The 14510-nt window shown below is 42.5% G+C and overlaps 1 protein-coding gene across 1 annotated transcript in view; it reads left to right on the top strand.

Moving 5' to 3' along the window:
• The first annotated feature begins 375 nt into the window (after positions 1-375).
• Txndc12 (thioredoxin domain containing 12) overlaps positions 376-14510 on the top strand; it is a 33073-nt gene continuing 18938 nt past the window's right edge. Inside the window, exon 1 of the mRNA XM_042675333.1 lies at positions 376-601. Coding sequence (XP_042531267.1) covers positions 505-601 — 97 coding nt within the window. The 5' untranslated portion in view covers positions 376-504. The remainder of the gene's footprint in view (positions 602-14510) is intronic.

Raw genomic sequence — 14510 nt, 5'->3', positions numbered from 1 at the left:
CCCCAAATCTCCCAAGACCTGAGCAGGAACGAACAATGAAATCCAGTTGTCCAGTCTCTTTTTGCAGAGGAATTTGAGAAAGCTGGGGGGGGGGGATCATTTGCATTTTAAATATGAAGTGTAGCGGTTCCCGGCGGGAGGGGTAAGACCGGCAAGCAGAAGCAATCAGCAAAGGATCACTGAACCTCTTCCTTGCCCTCACTTTATCTTTTTTTGGGGGGCATTTCTCTTCCTATGTCCCGGACCAAAGGAAAGCAACTCACGCTCCACAACTACTCCAGCATCCTGCTTCGTGATCGGCGCCTTTAAACTCACTCGGCCCCACACCAGACCCCCGGAGGCGCCACCCACATCCGTCTAACATCACTTCCTTTAAAGTTTGGGAGAGGAAAAGAAAATCTGTGAAGGGGTTGGGCTGAGCCGTCGGTGGGCAGCCGTGTGGATCTTCTGCTAGGAATCCGACCCGGTGTCCGCTCAGTCCGGTGTCCCTGCGCACCGACCGCCATGGAGACGTGCCTGCGTCCCGGGGCCACCTGTTTGCTGGGCTTCGGTTTGCTGCTCCTCGTCACCTCTTCTCTTGGACGCGTTGGGCTTGGAAAGGGTCAGACCACATTCTTGTCTTAATGTTTAGCAATCCCGGACCCTAGTCTGGGGTAACCCCTTGCTGTCTAATCTCTTAGATCTCGCCAGATTCCTTCTCATCTTCCCTAACCGCTCTTGGGGGGGGGGGGCGGGGAGGGAGGGCAATTTCTTTGAAGTTGGGAGTAGCGAGCCTGGGAAGGTTAAGAAAGGGAAGTTGTACTTAATAGAAGTCTTTAATTCTTGGGCCTAGGGAAGAAATGGCCCTTACATCAAGTTAAGCTTGCTTAAAAACGGAAAGTCGAGCTAGTTTGTAGGCTCTTGGGAACGGTCACACCTACCCTCCAGGAAGAAATGGAGTGGAGTTTTGGGGGCATGGATTAGTTTTGCTTGCCTTGGGTCTGAAGATACTTAACTTTAACGAGTAGAGCCTTCTCCAGGACCTGGGATAATAATAGCACCTATTTCCCAGGGAAATGCATTAGAAAGGGCTGAATGAATAACAGAAGGTCTGTTAGAGGGTCACCAACGTTATTTTTAGTGTGGCTCAGCTAGTATGTTGGGAGCAACTTTTTTTTTTTAGGAGCCAGGGATCACTGGTTGTGAATAAGAAGTTAGGTGGTATGACCATCTCTATTCCAGCCTGTTAATTTAATCTTATCTTCGTTCTAAACCTGAACACCTTTCTCTTCACGCTTTTCTAGTCTGTGTGTGTGTGTGTGTGTGTGTGTGTGTGTGTGTGTGTGTGTGTGTGTGTGTGTGTGTGTTGATACTGAGGGCTTCTTGCATGGCTCTTCCCCCTCAAAGCTGATGCTCTACCACTTTAGTCACACACCTCCACTTTGGCTTTTTGCTAATTAATTGGATCTCAGGGACTTTTCTATTCTAGCTGGCTTCAAACTGTGATCCTCAGATCTTGGACTGGATCCGCAGATCTCAGTTTCTTGAGTAGCTAGGTTCACAGGCCTGAGCTACCAGTGCCTAGCCCCCAGCATTTATTAAAATTGGATTGACTATAAACTGTAAGTCTGTGAGACTCTTCTCTCTAGTAAACTATTCTGAAAAATCCAGAAGTGGTGCTGTGGCTCAAGTGGTTGAGTGCTATTCTTGAGCACAAAGAGGCTCAGGGATAGTACCTAGGCCCTGAGTTCAAGCTCCAGGACTGGCAAAAAACAAACAACAACAACAAAAACTAGAAAGGCTGACATTTAGTTAAGTTCAGTAACAGGTTATTGAGGAGATGGTATTTGTGAGTTTCTATTTGTGATGGAAATGGTGAAGCTACACAATGAGTCCTGTTAGGTCAGTATGTTTTAAATGCTGGGAATCCCATTGTAAAACAGGCTACTGTGCATTTAGAATGAAACTATAAATACTGAGGCAGAGCGAAGAGTACAATGTTTGTATATGTGTGTAGAACCAAATTTTACTGACACTTGCCTGTTTTGATGCCTAAGGCCTGTGGCTTAACCTCTTAGTTCTTCAACAAAGGAAATGGGCATAATAACAACTGCTTCAGACACTCAACAGGTATTTTGCCATGTTCCAATTTCTATGTTAGGCCTAGGTAATCCCTTGCAGTCTTGTATTCAGTATCAGTTGTTAGACCATAAGCTCTATGTGGTTGTTTGGGATCCTCAGTGGAACTGGTTCTGATCTATATGATTTTGGGGCATGGGTTAGTTTGGTTTGGTTCGGTTTGGTTTGGTCTGTCGTGGGGCTTGAACTCTGGGCCTGGGCCCTGTCCCTGAGGTCTTCAGCTCAAGGCAAATAAGTACTCTACTACTTGAGCCACAGTGCCACTTCTGGTTTTCTGGTCGTTAATTGGAGATAAGAGTCTCATGGACTTTCCTGCCCAGGCTGGCTTTGAACCTCAATCCTCAGATCTCAGCCTCTTTAGTAGCTAGGATTACAGGCATGAGCCACCAGCACCCAGCTTAGTTTTGTTTCTGTTTATTTGAGTTTAAGGCCTCAAGCTTTTACTTGGCTTTTTGGATTAAGACTGCTGCTCTACCACCTGAGCTACACCTCCATTTTTTTGCTAGTTAATTGGAGATAATAGTCTCACAGAGGGCTGGGACGTGGTTTAGTGGTAGAGTGCTTGCCTAGCATACATGAAGCATAATACCCAGGGTTCGATTCCACAGTACCACATAAACAGGAAAAGCTGGAAGTGGCGCTGTGGCTCAAGTGATAGAGTGCTAGCCTTGAGCAAGAGAAGCTCAGAGACAGTGCCCAGGCCCTGAGTTAGAGCCCCAGGACTGGCAAAAAAAAAAAAAAGGGGTGGGGTGGGGCTGGGAATGTAACTTAGTGGTAGAGTGATTGCCTAGCATGCATGAAGCCCTGGGTTCCATTCCTGTACTACATACACAGAAAAAGTCAGAAGTGGCATGGCTTAAGTTGTAGAGTGCTAGTCTTTAGCAAAAAAAGCTCAAGGACAGCGGCCAAGCCCTGAGTTCAAGTCCCAGGACTGGCAATACAAACAAAACAAAAAAAGAGTCTTACAGATTTCTCTAACAGGCTTGCTTCAAAGCTTGGTCCTAAAATTTCAGTCTCCCATGTAGCTAGGATTACAGGTGTGAGCTAGTTAGTATAAACTTCCTTATAATATGGCAGCTGGATTTGTTTGTTTTTGTTGTTGTTTTTTTGCCAGTCCTAGAGCTTGAACTTAGGGCCTGGGCACTGTCCCTGAACTTCATTTGCTCAAGGCTAGCACTCTACCATTTGAGCCACAGTGCCTTTTCTGGCTTTTTTCTATTTATGTGGTACTGAGGAATCGAACCCAGGGCTTCATGCATGCTAGGCAAGCATTGTTTTTGTTGCCAGTCCTGGGGCTTGAACTCAGGGCCTGGGCACTGTCCCAGAGCTTCTTTTGCTCAAGGTTAGCTCTCTACCACTTGATCCATAGCACCACTTTCCAGCTTTTTCTGTGTATGTTGTATTGAGGAATCAAAGTCAAGGCTTCATGCATAATAAGCAAGCACTCTACCACTAAGCCACATGCCCAGCCCATTGGCAACTGGGTTTGAAGGGTGAGTATATATCACAATGGAGCAAGGTGGAAGTATATGGTATCTTTATCAATTAACCTTGTAAATAACTTCAAATCAGTCTACTCCATGTGGGCAGGTTCAAGAGGAAGGGACATTAACATCTCCACCTCCTTCCCTCATGAGAAGTATATTAAGATCACATTTTTAAGAAAAGCATGTGAGATAGAAGGTATTGTTGCCGCTGTCTTTGGTGAATATTATCAGTCGCAATGAGCCAGTTTTATTTCTGTCTTGTTTATGCTCAGGAGTATTGAAAGAGAAATGAATAAGAAACACAACCACTGTGATCTCTGTCATTTTCTGCAGTCAGTCACATAACAGTACAGTATGTACTTTGAGTAGGAAAAAATATCAGGTTAACTGCAGCAGCATATAGAAGGACAGCTCAGTACAAAAGGTGCTGTGTTGTGAAGATTCAGTAAAAAAAAAAAACAACAGATACTTAACATTGTGTCACATTTTTAGAAAGTAGTAAAGGTGAACTAATTATTTCATGAAAGAATGTTTAACTAGTGCTAGGGATTAATATCAAACTTTTATATATCTCCTGCTTATCGATTCTTAGGACATAGATTATACTCTTCTCACCTTCCTTCCCAGAAAAGTGCTATCTGAGCTGAGACTGTGGGCTCACACTGGTAATCCTTGTTACTCTGGAGGCAGAGATAGATGGTGGTTTGAGGCCAGTTTCAGCAAAAAGTGTCCAAAATGAATCGCAACTAATAGCTGGGTGCAGTGGTGCACACCTATTTTTCCAGCTATGTGGTTGGATAGGAAGCATCATGGTCCCAGCCCTGCTTTGGCACAAAGTTCATGAAACCCCCCATCTCAACAGAAAAAAGCTGACATGGTTGCTCATGCCTACCTTCCCAGCTGTAGTGAGAAGCATAAAATAGAATCATGGTCCAAGTTGGTCCAGGCAAAAAGTAAGACTTTATCTAAAAAAAATGACCTCCATACACAGAGAAAGAGAGAAAGAAAATGAGGCTTAAAAGTATGTTCAAGCCAGGCGCAAGTGGCTCACGCCTGTAATCCTTGCTACTCAGGAGGCTGAGATCTGAGGATTGAGGTTGGAAGCTACCCTGAAAGAAAGTCCTTGAGATTTTTATCTCTAATTATCTACCAGAGAGCCAGAAGTAGAGTTGTGGCTTAGGTGGTAGAGCACTAGCCTTGAACAAAGCAGCTCAGGGACAGTACCTAGACCCTAAGTTAAAATCCTAGGACTAGCACAAAAAGAGAAAAAAGAGAGAGTTGGACTAAGAACGTTTCCCAAAGACCCTGCGACTATAACATTGTAGAGTTCTAAAATGATTTCTTTGTTCTCTGTTAGCTAAAAAGTATAATTACCAACATTTGCTGTGAATATACTATTTTCCAGACTCTGTGTTCTGTTCATTTTCCACATATGGACTAGTTTATTCCTTATAAGATGGATAGTAATTTTATCATTGTCCTCATATCTGAGAAATAATATTAGAACCTAAAATGAGGCACAGGAGATTACACAGTCTCAGAACCAATGTCCTTAGCCAGCGTTCGCTCTGTCCTGCCACTGCAGAGAGAAAGAGTAGAGCACCGTTAGTGGAGGCGGTCCATGTGCTCTCCTGCCTAAGATAGAAATAGATAATTTTACCAATCTGTTAGGATAAAAAGTTGGTACTGAATCAAAAAGTTGGCACTCACACTTATGAAATGTTTTTGTTCTACTCACAATTCTATTCACAGTCATTTTTTTCCCAAAATTTTTATTGTGATTAAGTGGGTACATAATTCCCCAAATTTCACAGTATTGTGGGATAGTGATGCTTAGTTAAAGTCACAAACACATTCTAACTTTCATGTTCTATAACATTTATGAGTTCTACGAGCTTTGCAATACAGTTATTTCTTCCACATTGGGTGGTATGTACATTTCTTTTGTTTTGCATAGCATCAGCTGTTCCCTCTGTCCCATCTTTCCCACTTGTTCCCTCCCTCCCATCGCTGCCATTGTGTTGCTTAGTTCATTTTGGTCAATGTCCAGTGCAGCTGATGGGTCCTGCTGGTGTATGTTTTTCCCCTGATTCCCTCTAGTTCTGTGTCTTCCATAACAACCCTACAGGACACATATATTTTTGTGAGCCATATTTTTGCAATTGTGATGAACATGAAGTGGCTGAACTAGGATTCTGACTCAGGTCTGTTTGACTGCAGACACACATTATTTAGCCACTATGTCATTCTATCTCTCAGTACAGTGTTCCCTTTTTCAGAAGCTTGGCTGCTAGCTAGCTCTGACATTTGGCCTTCTGCTACTTAGGTTTCATCAGCTACGAGGGGGTAGATAATACTTCTCTGATGTCTTTAACTTATACTCAAAAGCTTGGAAATTCTGACATAAATGCTGGGTTGAGAAATGTTTGCTTTCCCTTTAAAAAGAAACAACCATGTTTTAGAGAAAGAGCTTCTGATGGAGGAGACTTTGGCTTTGCTGATAGCTGGCATAAATTTATTGGCTTATGCAGGCAACACTTTCAGAAACTGGGCTGACTTCAGATGCTTCATGCTGGGATGGGTGTGAGGATGGCTGGTTCTGGGTAATACATGCTTTTAGTAACAGAGTAAACACTGCCCATGTTTAGGTTCTTTTTAAGTGGAAAGAACAGAACCTGAGGGCTGGGAAGGTGGCTCAGTGGTAGAGCACTTGCCTTGCATGCCTGAGGCCCTGGGTTTCATTCCTCAGCACCACATAAGCAAGAAGAAAAAAAGCCGGAAGTGGTGCTGTGGCTCAAGTGTTAGAGTGCTAGCCTTGAGCTGAAGAGCTGAGGGACAGCGCCCAGGCCCAGAGTTCAGGCCCCATGACCAGACCCAAAAAAAAAAAAAAAAAAGAACAGAACCTGAGTTTTCCACATGTCAAGTCACCATTCTCCTTCATTCTGCCATGGTGAAGTGACCTCTGCATCCTTTTCTTCCTTTATTTAATCTTCTCTAGAGATACAGTAAAGGATAGTGAGAAGCTACAACTACAGACTCTGGAATCCAACCAGGCAGCTCTGCCACTCATAGTCAAAGTAACTCTGGGTGAGCAATTTAACTCCAGTTTCCTTATCTGTCAAAAAGGAGTAGTTAGAATTTGTCCTCATAAGGTTGTTGTGAGGATCAAACAAGTTAGTATATATGAAGGCACTTAAATGTGCATAATAGATATCATACATGTCAATCATTATCACTGTTATCGCTTTAATACCACCATATCATATAATCTAAGTATTCAATAAATAATGGTAATGAGGACTGAGACTGTGGCTTAGTGGTAGAGTACTTGCTTAGCATGCCTGAAGCCCTGGGTTCCATTTCTCAGTACCACATAAATGGAAAAAATGTGAAGTGGCACTGTGGCTCAAGTCATAGAGCGCTAGCTTTAAGTAAAAGAAGCTCAAGGACAGTGCCCAGGCCCTGAGTTAAGGCCCCAGGACTGGCATCATCATCATCATCATCATCATCATCATCGTGATTATTACTATAATAGAAAATTCCAATGTATTTTTATTTTTTATTTATTTATTTTTTTTGGGGGGGGGGTTCCAGTCGTGGGGTCTAAACTCTGGGCCTGGGTGCTGTCCCTCAGCTCTTCAGCTCAAGGCTAGCGCTCTACCACTTGAGACACAGTGCCACTTCCGGCTTTTTTCTTTTTGCTTATGTGGTGCTAAGGAATCAAACCCAGGGCCTCATGCATGCAAAGCAAGTGCTCTACCACTGAGCCACCTTCCCAGCCCCCAATGTATTTTTAATATGACTTCTTAAAGAAATTTGGTACATGCAGTGGCCTGTTTTGTTTTATAGCTGCAGACTTATTCTTAGTGGTAGATCAGCTTGGAAGCCTTGTGATAATGGAAAAGCATACTTCTTAGGAATAAAAAAAAATAACTTTGATTTTGGCCATGCATCTCCAATTAATCACGAAAAAGGTGGAAGTGGAGCTGTGGCTCAAGTGGTAGAGTGCTAGCCTTGAGTAAAACAGCTATGGGACACTAAGGCCCAGCACTGAGTCCAAGCCCCAAGATAGGCACATACACAAAAAAGCAGCTGGGTTAGGACCCTGACTACCTAGATTATGTCTCAGCTCCAAACTTGGTGAAGTTTCTTGACTTTGTTCTTCAGTTTTCCTGTCTGTGAAATAAGTAGAAAAACAGTTTAAGCCAGGCACTGGTAGCTCACACCTCTAATCCTAATCTTAGGTACTAAGGAGGCTGAAATCTGAGGATTGTGGTTTGAAGCCAGCCTGGGCAGGAAAGTCCATTAGACTCTTACCTCCAATTTACTGCCAGAAAATCAGAACTAGCACTATAGCTCAAAGTGGTAGAGTACTAGCTTTGAGCAAAAGAGTTCATGGACAGCACCAAGTTCAAGCCTCACAATCCATCAAAATAAAAAGTGTCATTATCACAGGGTTATGAGGATCAATATTTTGTAAAGTTATCCCTGACATATTCATAACAAATAATTATAGCAATTCCCAAGTCCCAGATACTATTCTAATCTATTATCCTCATTTTATAGCTGAGAAACCATTTTATAGGTTGGGAAAGTTATTTAACTTGTTCCAAGACCCATAGCTAGTAAATGACATAACCAGTATTCAAACCCACGGATTCCAGAGTTAGAGTCCATGGCTTTCACCTACTACATGATCCTGCTCAGTAAATACTTTTTGGAATAATAATGAAAATACCTAAGGGTGGAAAAAATAAACCCTCTACTTAAACATCTATTTTGCCATTATGGGTTTGGTAGTTTGATAGTTTTGCTGAATACATAACTGTTTATTTTTGTGTCTCAAAGACAAAATTTTGCTGCCTTCTAATTTCCTTTTTTTTCTGTCAATGTAATTATTGATTAATTTCTTATTTTTATTTTTTTGTCGGTCATGGGGCCTGAACTCAGGTTCTGTGTGCTGTCCCTCAGCTCTTCAGCACAAGGCTAGCACTCTACCTCTTAGAGCCACTTCGCCACTTCCAGCTTTTTCTGTTTATGTGGTGCTGAGGAATCAAACCCAGGGCCTCATGCATGCAAGGCAAGCACTCTACCACTGAGCCACCTTTCCAGCCCAATTACTGATCTTTTATTGAATTTTTTTTTTTTTTGTCAGTTGTGGGGCTTGAACTCTGGGCCTAGGCACCATCCCTCCGCCCTTCAGCTCAAGGCTAGTGCTCTACCACTTGAGCCACAACGCCACTTCCGGTTTTTCTGGTGGTTTTTTGGAGATAAGTGTCTCATCTACGTTCCTGTCTGGGCTTTGAACTGTGATCCTCAGACCTCAGCCTCTTTAGTAGCTACGATTACAGGCATGAGCCACTGGTGCCTGGTGTCTTTTTTTTTTTTTTTTAATACCATTTCTCAGGCTTGAACTCAGGGCCTGGGTGCTATTTCTGCTATTTCTGTACATTTTTGCTCAAGGCTAGTGCTCTTAGCACTTAAGCCACAGCTCCACTTCTGGCTGTTTGATAGTTAATTGGAGGTAAGAGTTTTATGGACTTTCCTGCCCAGCCTGGCTTCAAACCGTGATCCTGAGATTTCAACTTCCTGAGTAGCTAGGATTACAGATGTGAACCACTACTACCCAGCAGCATAATTTCTTTTTGATTGCTTTTAATATCTTTTTTTGTTGTGCAGTTTTATTACTGCTTAAATGTTCATTTTATAATTTATTCCACTTTATAAACAAATATGTATATTCATATTTTATCTCCTTCTTGCATATTCTCAGTCATTATCTTTTTCTTCAATCCTTTTATTCTGAGACTGATAAAAATGACTCCAGTTTTATTTTCTTCAGTACTGGGAATCAAATCTAGATCTCCATACATACCAAACCATGTTCTATCATTGAGTTATCACCCTCCCCCCCAGATACTCTAATTTTTTTTTTTTTTTTATCGATCATGGGGGCTGAACTCTGGGCCTGGGCACTGTCCCTCAGCTCTTCAGCCCAAGGCTAGTGCCCTACCACTTGAGCCACAGTGCCCCTTCCAGCTTTTTTCTGTTATGTGGTGCTGAGGAATCGAACCCAGGGCCTCATACATGCAAGGCAAGCGCTCCACCACTGAGCCAACTTCCCAGCCCCAAACACTAATTCTATAGATACTATTGTTAGCATTAACCAGCTCACTCTTATCTCCCTAGGTGCTGTCTCTGGGCTTTTTTGCTCATGCTCTGTCATTTGTGTCACAGCTCCACTTATGGCTTTTTGGCAGTTTACTGGGGATAAGTGTCTCATATTTTGCTGCCTGGGCTGGCTTTGAACCAGCCTCCTGAGCTGCTAGAATAACAAGTTTGAGCCACTTGCACCTCACTTTGGGGGAAATTTTACATGTGGAAAAACTGAGTTGAAAATACAGTTCTCATGTATGTATGAGCTTAGTTTAATTATTGAACAGTTCAGAATAGATATGTGTTCTGGTAGATCATTACTTCTGTCCTTGTTTTGGGAGGGGTTATGGAGAAGTTGTTATCTCAGGTAAGATAATGAGTCTTTGTTGCCTGGTTGCACATCCTGAGAAGGAATTCTTGGGGACAGTTCCTTCCATCCTTCCTTATAAAGATGCTATCGTCAGTCCTATCCTTCCTGGGTTCTAAGTTGACTGGTAAAAAGAATGGCTTAGAACAAAGACAAACACAGCTGGGAGACAGGGATACTAAATTGTTTTTCCTGCTTTAATTCATGGGCCCAGTTTAGTAGTCAGTGCATTTCAACAAAAGCATTTTATATACTTAACACACTCAGCGCTTCCCTCTGTTGCTTCTGCTCTTAATTCTGATGACTTGTTTTCTTGTATTTTTGGTAATCTATAATCTTAAACTTGCAATGGTGGTTCATCATTATTGACTATTCTGGAGCCATAAAGTAGGTAATGTTTCTCTTCAGAAAAGTTTGGAAATTAGAAGTGGGGGATGTAGTAGAAGTATGATAGGAGTATTGGAGAGGTGCCTGTAGAAAGAATCAGGAGTCTTTGAATTTGGGGTTAATAGGGGGAATTAGGTTCATCTCCATTTTGCTGCATCATAATGGATGTTTGCTTTCAATATGGCCCTGCCTTTTGCTGTTTCCTTCCATTTCTCTCTCTCTCTCTCTCTCTCTCTCTCTCACTCTCTCTCTCTCTGACAGTTGTGAGGCTTGAATTCTGGGACTGATTGCTGTCCCTCAGCTCTTCAGTTCAAGGCTAGCGCTCTACCACTTGAGCCACAGCACTACCTCTGGTTTTCTGAGTGGTTTATTGGAGATAAAAGTCTCACAGTCTTTCCTGCCCAGGCTTTTTTTTTTTTTGGTTGGTTGTGGGGTTTGAACTCTGGGCTTGGGTGCTGTACCTGTGCTCTTCAGCTCAAGGCGAGCTTGAACCACAGTGCTACTTCTGGTTTTCTAGTGGTTTATTGGAGATAAGAGTCCCACGGATGGGGCTGGGAAGGTGGCTCAGTAGTATAGCGCTTGTCTTACATGCTTGAGGCCCTGGGTTCAATTCCTCAGCACCACATAAGCAAAAAGGAAAAAGCCGGAAGTGGCACTGTGGCTCAAGTGGTAGAGTGCTAGCCTTTGAGCTGAAGAGCTGAGGGACAGCACCCAGGCCCAGAGTTCAGGCCCCACAACCAGACCCAAAATAAATAAATAAGAGAGTCTCACCAATGTTCCTGTCTGAGCTGGCTTTGAACTGGGATTCTCAGATCTCAGCCTCCTGAGCCACCGGTGCCCGGCCCAGGCTGGCTTTGAACTTTGAACTTCCATTCTCAGACCTCAGTCTCCTGAATAGCTAGGATTACAGGCAGGAGCTACCCCACCTGGCTGCTTCCAGTTTCTCACCTGATTTTATCTTGTTTAGTGTTTGTGGAGAGGCTTCCATTATTAAAGAGAGTCTAGAGTGTACATTCTACTGGTCTGTTTTATCTGGGACTTCTTTGTTTGTAGGTAGATATTGCTTCAGGCTGTTTGTAGGAACTAAGCTCAAGTTCGATTCAATTGTTTTGAGTTTGGGGATTGAAGGTGCAAGAATGCTTGACTACCTTAGACATCTTCCAATTCTCCTGGGCATCCTCCCAATTTCATTCTTTAGGATCCAACTGGGCCCAAGCAAGTGACACACTTGTGTCTTGGCCACAAGACACAAGACACAAGCTGTTGGAATTGAAAAGTGATGATGGTTGTTTGGTACTGCTTACATATGTTTATCTATGAGCTTTTATTTCCCTGTGATGCGATTAGATTTGAATTTATTTCTGGGAAAGACAAGTTTGGGACTGAGGGTATAACTCACATGGTAAAGTGTTTAACCTGGCAAATGCAAGGCCCTAAATTCAACCTCTAGCATTAGGAGGGGTGGGGAAGGGTGAGAGGAAAGTCTAGAAGACACATGTAGTAACCAAAACACAGGATTGAAGGTTAAATCCTGGCTTGGCCATTTAGCAGCAATGTGACCTGTTATAGCTGATATAACTTCTCTGAGCCTCAAGAGGTCCTCAAGCTACTTGATTATTGGTTATTATATATATGTTATGTATATGTAATATGTCATATATACATGTATATAATATTTAATATTCGGGAATAGTCTTAGGAGATATAGTTATTATGCCTATTTCAATAATGAGAAAACTGAAATAGATAAAAGTGGATTTTTAAGCTGGGAATGAGGCTTAGTGGTAGAGTGCTTGCCTAGCATGCATGAAGCCCGAGTTAAATTCCTCAGTACCACATAAACAGAAAAGCCATAAGTAGTGTGGTTCAAGGAAAAGAACCTCAGGGACAGTGCCCATACCCTGAGTTCAAGCCCCAGGACTGGCAAAAAATAAATGGGTTATTAAGGCCAGATTTTAATGATTTAGCACATGTAGCATGCTGAACACCTATAAGATGGTTAATAAATAGCAGCTAACATATGTTCACTAACATTTTCTTTTTTTTCTTTGTCAGTCTTGGGGCTTAAACTCTGGGCTTGGGCGCTGTCCCTGTGCTCTTCAGCTCAAGGCGAATGCTCTACCCCTTGAGCCATAGCGCCATTTCTGGTTTCCTGGTGGCTTATTGGCGATAAGAGTCTCATGGACTTTCCTGCCTGGGCTGGCTTTGAACCACAGTCCTCAGATTTCAGCCTCCTGAATAGCTAGGATTACAGGTGTGAGCCACCAGCACCCAGCTCACTAACATTTTAGAGTTATAAAATTTAAAATTTTGGGTTAGGATGTAGCTCAGTGGCAAAGCGCTTGCCTAGCAAGTGCAATGTCCTGGGTTGGATCCCCAATACCAAAAAAAAAAAAAAAAAGAAAACACATAAAATATAAACTTTTTTTGAGGTAGCCTAAAGAAGATTCATGTACACAATACCTATTTCAAGCCGGGCACCAGTGGCTCACGCCTGTAATCCTAGCTATTCAGGAGGCTGAGGCTGAGGATCACGGTTCAAAGCCAGCCCAAGAAGGAAAGTCTGTGAGACTCTTATCTCCAATAAACCACTAGAAAACCAGAAGTGGTGCTGTGGCTCAACTGGTTGAGCACTCGCCTTGAGTTGAAGAGCGCAGGTACAGTGCCCAAGCCCAGAGTTCAAGCCCCACAACCGACCGAAAAAAACCCCAAACTATTTCATGGGAGAACTTACTACAGCTATGTGTACAGCTGAATGGAGGAGAGCAGGAAGGAATGAGACACATATGGTCTAGTACTTAAGAAATTCCATGTGCAGTGAGGGAGATGGACACCTAAACATTTGCAGTTCAGCTTGGGAAATGCTGTGATGCAGCAAGAGAGAACTGCTTGGGAATCAGGGGAGATTTATTAGAAGAAATACCTTCTAGGTTTACATTGAGTTGGAAATGAGGGCAGGTAGAAAGGTAAGAGTCTTCAGGTGCTATAATTCCTAAAGTCTTTGTGGAGCCCAGCTTCAAGAGTTAGACCTTTATCTTTTTTTTTGTTTGTTTGTTTTTTTGGTGACAGTCCTGGGACTCGAACTCAGGGCCTGGGCACTGTCCCTGTTCTTTTGCTCAAGAATAGTACTCTATCACTTGAGCCACAGTGCCACTTCTGGTTTTTTCTGTTTATGTGGTACTAAGGAATAGAACCCAAGGCTTCCTGCATGTTAGGCAAGCATTCTACCATTAAGCCACATTCCCAGCCCTACCTTTTACTTTAGGGCATTTGAAAGCCCCAGAAAATTTCCTTAGCCAGCAATAAAGCAATTAAATTGGCTGAATTGTGAGGATAGTAATAGTAATTTTTATCAATACCAACATTCAGAGGTAAGTATTACTATCTTGATTTTACAGTTGAAGAAATAGAGGCTTGAAGTAAGCTTGAAGTTTCACACACACAAATCCACATACTTAATGGGGAAGTGGAGTTATTGGCCCATGTCTGACTCTCAAGCTGTATTTCTGTAGCACTTTCAATTTGATATGATTTGTGATGGCCTGCTTTATTCTGTAGAAAATCTCCTTCAATTTTATAATCGTATTGGATACACTATCTCCCTAGGAAGTATGAACTAGGTGGTGTTATTTCCATTTTATAGGCAGAAAAAGTGAGTTCTAGAGTATGGAGCTTTTATTGCCACATATGCCTAGAAAATAGTGGATCTTAAGTCTTGAACACTAGGTTCTTTATAAAGAAAAGTATTTTTTTTTGTGTGGATATCTTAAGAACATGCTACACTTCTTTCCTGGGTCTATGTCCTTTGTTCATTGTATGAATGTTTTTTTATTTTTTTATTTTTTTTGGGTCCAGTCTTGGGGCCTGAACTCTGGGCCTGGGCGCTGTCCCTGAGCTCTTCAGCTCAAGGCTAGCAATCTACCACTTGAGCGACAGCACCACTTCCAGCTTTTTTTTTTATTTTTTCTGCTTATGTGGTGCTGAAGAATCAAACC

The sequence above is a fragment of the Dipodomys spectabilis genome, unplaced genomic scaffold (genome assembly GCF_019054845.1).
Source record: "Dipodomys spectabilis isolate Male_0828 unplaced genomic scaffold, ASM1905484v1 ptg000002l, whole genome shotgun sequence".
Classification (NCBI taxonomy): Eukaryota; Metazoa; Chordata; class Mammalia; order Rodentia; family Heteromyidae; genus Dipodomys; species Dipodomys spectabilis.
The sequence above is the reverse complement of the archived record's forward strand: the minus strand, read 5'-3'. Positions and strand labels throughout refer to the sequence as shown.